The sequence below is a fragment of the Bos grunniens genome, chromosome 3 (genome assembly GCF_055505025.1).
Source record: "Bos grunniens cultivar Pamir isolate PY7600 chromosome 3, Bosgru_T2T1.0, whole genome shotgun sequence".
In the NCBI taxonomy this organism is placed as follows: Eukaryota; Metazoa; Chordata; class Mammalia; order Artiodactyla; family Bovidae; genus Bos; species Bos grunniens.
The window spans coordinates 89,439,348-89,445,641 of record NC_141167.1 but is presented as its reverse complement, the minus strand read 5'-3'; the positions used below and the strand labels follow the sequence as shown (position 1 = coordinate 89,445,641).

Sequence of the window (6,294 nt, the reverse complement as noted above, 5' to 3'; positions counted from 1 at the left end):
TGGCAGGTTCCAGTTTTTTTTTTAACAAATAGTTGTTTAGCAGTGAGTTGTGATTTTGGTGTGCTTGTGAGAAGAGGTGAGCTCACGAAGTTTTTTCTACTCTGCCACCTTGTCTAGGAATTGTAAGAGCCCCTAAAACATTTACTCTGCCTTAAGTATCCTCTACATCTAGCAAGCCCAAATACAAAGTCAAGCAAGCCATCCAAATCCTTGATATGTATAGACCAACAATATCCTATCACCAGGACTGGCAGTAGAAAACATAAAACTCATTCCTGGGACTTATAGCTAGAGGGCGGGGATGCACAAGTATAATATTTCAGTAAAGTGAAGCCACTCTACTGAGCACTCAGTTAGGAAACCCTCGGACCCTTCTACATTTTTACAGAACAAACCAGCACGAGGAGAGAGCACCTTCTGTACACTGAGTCTTTATGCAGTCATATAGTAATTATGAGCCCTTTGCCCCTCCCTGCGCCCCATGATGGCAGACAGGAGGGTCAGACAATGCAGAAGGACAAGAGCAGCTCTGTCCTCAGTCCTGAAGAGTCTGTGGTCAGGAGGAGCATGTGAAGGTAGTCACAGCTTTTCAGTTGTAGTACAAGCTTAGGTAGGCCAAACGGTTCCGATGCTTTCTAAAGTCCTTGTCTGTGGACAGCTGCAATGAAAAATACTGTCAAAGTCAATATTCACATGAGAACTCCCTGCCTCTGGTCTTCCTGGATGTGTGAAATAGACCCGTATTGTTGGAGCTGTTTTAGCCTACCTGAGCCCCAACCACACAGTAACCTAACCTAGTGAATCTCTCAACATTGCTCTGTATATCTACTCTTTGTCATCTTTTTCTGGAATATATCATGCTAGGAATTATTTTCTTCTTGGCAAATCATCAAGTATAGCTGGTAAATGTCTTGAAAACAAAGATTATATGTTTAATTCTTGAATGTTACCTGTAGGCCCTAGCACAATGATGTTAGTACATTTGGCATTTAATAAACACTTGCAGAATTAATCCAAAGTTCCACCAGGGGGGAAAAGGACACCTCTGGAATTATTACAAGTGACACGGGCTGACCATTTATTATGCTACAGGTCTGGTGTTATAATATCTCAATCTTTACAACTTCATCAGATCAAGTCTAGTTTATATCCATTTTAAAGATAAGCAAATTGAGGCTTAGAAAAGTTAGAGGATATATAGCAAACAAATATGGAACTAGTGTTTGAACCCAGGCAGTCTCTTCCTAAAATCCATGTTCTTGCCAGAATGATCCACTGCACCTTGATGATCTAATACTAGGTGATGTGATGGGAAGAGCACTGGCTTAGAAGTCACACAATCTATATTCTAGCTGAGCAACTTCAACAAGCCATTTAATCGAAGCCTCAGTTTGGACTTCCCTGGTAGCACAGCTGGTCAAGAATCCGCCTGCAATGTGGGACACCTGGGTTCGATCCTTGGGTTGAGAAGAGCCCCTGGAGGAGTGCGTGGCAACCCACTCCAATATTCTAGTCTGGAGAATTCCCACAGACAGAGGAGCCTGGCAGGCTGCAGTCCATGGGGTTGCAGAGTCAGATGTGAAAGTGTTAGTCACTTCAGTCGTGTCTCTTTGCGACCCCATGGCCTGTAGCCTGCCAGGTTCCTCTGTCCATGGGATTCTCCAGGTGAGAATACTGGAGTGGGTTGCCATTCCCTTCTCCAAAAGAGTTGGATGCAATTGAGTGACTAAGCACAGCACAGCACAATCCTCAGTTTCCTTCTCAATCATAGAGGATAATTATCTAAGACTACCACAAAGGTTATTTGAGGACTAAATAAGAAATTGTGACTTTTGTTCAGTCACATACACCTCTAGAAATCTAGTGAAATTGTGTAACTCTTCAAAATTTCCCATAAGTATATATTACACAAAATTGTGCAAGTACTTTCAGGGGATCAAGGATTTCTTGAAGTTTATTCCCAGACCCCTGGTTAAGAATCACTGATACATGTGGAAGTATTAGGTAAAGGCTCCACAGAAGTCCAATCATATTACCTCAGTTTTCAGGGTTCTTTTCTGTAGACATGGAACCTGAGACCAGTCTGGAGATCCAAATTTCATTGGCCAGGTGACTTTCTGAGGTTCCTTTTTCTCTAGTTTATATGTGCCAGGGCTAGAAAAAAATATAAAACCTTATGTTGAAGAGTTAGTGACCACCACAATTCTAGTTTGGAGAAATCCCACAGACAGAGGAGCCTGGCAGGCTACAGTCCATGGGGTCACAAAGAGTTGGATGTGAAAGTTTTAACCACTTCAGTAGTGTCTGACTCTCTGTGACCTCATGGACTGCAGCCTGTCAGATTCTTCTGTCCATGGGATTCTCCAGGCAGGAATACTGGAGTGGGTTGTAGTGACCATAAACTTCATCAGTACTACCTGTGTACCTGAACTAGTCCTAACTCTTTTGGAAAAGGCAACAGACTGATTAGATCTTAATGTCAGGTAAGCATAGGGTTCCTTTGCCTGCTAATGTGTTTCTAAATAGGTGTTAGTGTTCAAGATTTGTAGTCCTGACATTTCAGTGAAGGTAAAAATCAACTCTAGTTTAAGCTATTTCTGTAACCTCACTCTTCTTAACCGAGAAACCAAGAGATCCCAGAAGTGGTGGATGATAATAGAGATTTGCCACAGTGATGCTAATTAGTACACATGATGTGAAATTTCTCAACAATAGGGTATTTTGTCTTGCCTTTGTTCATATCATTTTGTCTTTTGGTGTAGACACTTAACTGTGGAAATAAGATGTAGAGTGGACATGGGAAACAAGCTTCATCACCTCCACTTCTTTACTAGAACCTTAAGAAAGTTACATTTCCTCTCTCATCCTTGGAATTCTCACTAGTAAAAGAAAGACTTTGACCATGCCCTATAATTTTCAATGGCTTCCTAAAGCACTGAGACCACCTCCCTTGGTCTATGAGGTTTATGGACTCTAGCCCTTATTCCTCCTCTGTTCTCATTTTCTCCTTGCCCACTACACTGTAGCCACACTAGCCTTCTTTCTTTTTTCCACACACCTCCCAACTACAGCCTTTGTACTTGCAGTTCCTTCTGCCTGGGAAGCTCTCAGCCTAGATCTTCACAGGGTCAGTTCAGTCTTGTCATTGTGCTTTCAGATGAAGTCATTGTGCTTTCATTTCCCAGAAAGACCAATCCTTGCCAAAGTAGATTCCAGCCATCACTCCATATCACATCATCTTTGTAAAAAATATTACTATTTTTATTTACTTATTTATTTTAGGCTGTACTGGGTCTTTGTTGGTTCACAAGCTTTCTCTCTAGATGCAATGAGCAGGGGCTACTCTCCAGTTGCAGTATGTGGGCTTCTCATAGCGGCAGCACCTCTTGCTGTGAAGCATGGGCTCTAGGGAGTGCCGGCTTCACTAGTTGTGGCTCCCAGGCTCTAGAGCACAGGCTCAGTAGTTGTGGTGCATGGGCTTAGCTGCTCCAAGGCATGCCAGATCTTTCCAGATCAGGGATCCAACCCGTTTCTCCTGCATTTCCAGGCAGATTCTTTACCACTAAGTCACCAGGGAAGCCCCCCGTCTATTATATCATCTTGTTTGGTGTTATTCAGCACTCCACCAGGTCCCCATACTTCCTGGTGTGCCTGTGGTAGCTCCAGCTCATGGCTACTGTTTTGGTATAATTATTAATGAGACCCCCTTTAAAGTCTAAGAAGTGTCACATGCTGACTAATAAATTATATGGTCATTATTACCACTGATTATTTTCTTGTTTATTTGCTTCTCATCTGTCTGGACTCTAGAATGTAAGCTCCAAGAAATGATGATGGGTGTAATGCAAAATCTTTGGAACCTACACAACTTCTTGGCTTTTTATAAATATTTATTGAATGAATCACCACAGTCTACAATTTTATAATTCTAGAGACCTGGAAGGCAAGAGGTTGAATCTTTAAAGATAGATGGTTTCTTATTTAGAGGGCGTGGTTGGGATGTAACCCCTTTTTGTACTTCCTTTCCTATTGCTCTTTGTTGAAGTGCACCAGAAGAAGGGGCACATACCCAGGATAACAAGGGTCCTTTGAGTATGTCCGAAAGCGAGGTGACAAGGTATTAAATGGAGCAAAATTTGGTTTGTGTGTTTGCTCCTGAAGATTGACTGTCTGGTACATGCCTGGGTAAGGTGTCACATCCTGTTTCCAAGAGAAAGATCAATATGTCAGAGGGTGATGTATATATATGTAAAGATTTCTAAGTAGAAAAAACAAAGTCATCCTCCCCCTCTTCATGTATCAGCTATGGTTTATAGAATTAGGCCCACAGTAGGTTGAAAACCAAGATAAGAGTATTGTTCAGCTACCTAAAGGTACCTAATGTTTTGGCTATAGAAATAAACCTATGGGGGCAGAGAGCCAAGGTAACCTATTGTAGCTACTATCCCCACCATCCCACCATCCCACCATCCCACTCAGATTTTCTTTTGGAGCCAGTATCCCTCTCCCTGAGCTTAAGTATCAAGAAAATGTCCAACAAGAGATTAGGAACCTATACTGAAGACTTGAAATCCAATCACACAAAAAGGTTAAGAAGTTAGAACTGATTTTTTTAACTGATATTATACTATATATTACATATAATTATATGATGCATATAAACAAAGCTTCCAGTATTTTATCAGCAGGTGTCTCAGGACTGAAGCTCTGCCTTGGTACCATTTCTTCTGAGAATTATTTTCCATTCTCCCAGGACACTCACACACACATTTCCCACATTAACACCCAAGTTTTCATGTAGACTCCTTAGTAGCTTTTGTCCAGATGACTTTCATCTTGAATTTCAGGACATACTTTAGGTAAACTCCAACTGTGCTCCTCAATGAAAATACATGCAGCAACATGGATCACACTGAAATCTAAGCACGTTCAGCCATTTCTAACCTTGTTCTTTGGCTTAAACCTCACAGCTGTTCTGGCTCCAAAACCATATCCTTTTATACTGGTTGGGATCTTAGCGAGGCTGTATGCCAAGTCTTTACTCTTCATGTGTTATGTAGAAAACAAACAAAGACAAAACATGCATAGAGAACATTATAGTTATTAAAACAGAGTGGTCTCAGAGTATCCCTGAATCTTCTCTGCTCAAGTTGCCCTTTCTTTCTTGATTCCTCTGAATCAAGACCAAACAATTACATATGTAACACAGGCTTCTCTACAAAGAAATGTGGCTGGATAGGTAGAGTGAATGACATTCGAATCCAGTGAATCCACTATTCTGAGCCCCACAGAGCTGAATCAGCTTTATATGGTTTCAACTGAATCTGATTATGATTTCATAAACTACATACCAGCACAGACACAGTAGGTTTGGACTAAGAGGAAATATTTAGTCACCGGCCTTTGTAGGTATGAATGATGAGGGAACACTTACTGGGGATCGCATGAGGCCAAGACTTGCATTTAGTGGGGATGGCAAAGGTGAGTAATGGCCCTTTACTTTCTGATATTGGCCCTGACAGCTGGTTGCAGACGGAGGACCAGAGAGCACTTTCTCATGCTGGGACCCGGAAGGTCACAAATCGCCCAGGGCTTTTCTTCCAGGAAACTTAGGTATCCTTGGATAGTCTGGGAACTGACACCCACCTGAGGTAAGGTGAATACTCACTTCTTCTGCTATATAACATCCAGGCCCTCTGTGGGGCACTCCCCTAATAGGGAGAAACTTGTTCCCCAGCAAGTCTGAGGGATAGAAGTGAGGAAAGATCTTCCTATGTTGACATGTTCCAAAGGAGTAGTTAACCAGCGTCTCTGGAGAACGAGAAAGAGGAGAAACTCCACATGAAGGAAGTCCCTGTGGTCCAAATGAGGGTGGGGGCAGGGGTGGTGTGGGGAAGGGTGGCCGAGACCTGAGCAGACGGCACTCTTAACGAAACCGTGACCAATCCAAGGAGACAGGCAAGCCACATTTCCCTCCTTTCCCGCTTGGTCTTTCCCAGTCTCCCCATCTTCCTTCTGCCTCTATCAACTCAGCCCTCCTCACCTGCTTGGCTGAAGCACATCGCGCCAGTGCCTCTAGGGCGAGCGTTTTGAACCGCGTTGCCTAGGGAACAGGCTGGCAGACAACCCCAGCTCTGGTGCGCCTGCGTGGCAAGGGGGCCTGCCATGTAGCCACGTCGGGCCACGTTGGGTGGGAACCTGCACCGCTAGGGCCAGGAGCCCAGGAGGGTGTGAACTAACAAAAACAAAATAAGTGTATGTGTACCAAAGAAATGAGGGACATAAGAAGGCTGA

At 43.1% G+C, this 6,294-nt stretch overlaps 1 protein-coding gene across 1 annotated transcript; it reads right to left on the bottom strand.

Moving 5' to 3' along the window:
- Positions 1 to 515: 515 nt before the first annotated feature.
- On the bottom strand, positions 516 to 6,062 carry LOC147376037 (ciliary microtubule-associated protein 3). The gene is made up of 6 exons (XM_086394057.1): positions 6,044 to 6,062; positions 5,669 to 5,811; positions 4,945 to 5,043; positions 4,070 to 4,200; positions 2,037 to 2,154; positions 516 to 658 (listed from the first exon to the last, which is right to left on the bottom strand). Exons 1-6 carry the CDS (start codon positions 6,060 to 6,062, stop codon positions 590 to 592), a joined length of 579 nt encoding a protein of 192 aa, XP_086250183.1. The 3' UTR covers positions 516 to 589.
- Positions 6,063 to 6,294: the final 232 nt, after the last annotated feature.

Excerpts from the sequence above, each read along its gene's own strand:
- LOC147376037 (XM_086394057.1), bottom strand. Across the intron at positions 4,201-4,944 it reads GGTTTAAGCCAAAGAACAAG|GATGTGACACCTTACCCAGG; the intron begins GTTAGAAATGGC and ends TCTTGGAAACAG. Across the intron at positions 659-2,036 it reads AAAGAACCCTGAAAACTGAG|CTGTCCACAGACAAGGACTT; the intron begins GTAATATGATTG and ends TTTTCATTGCAG.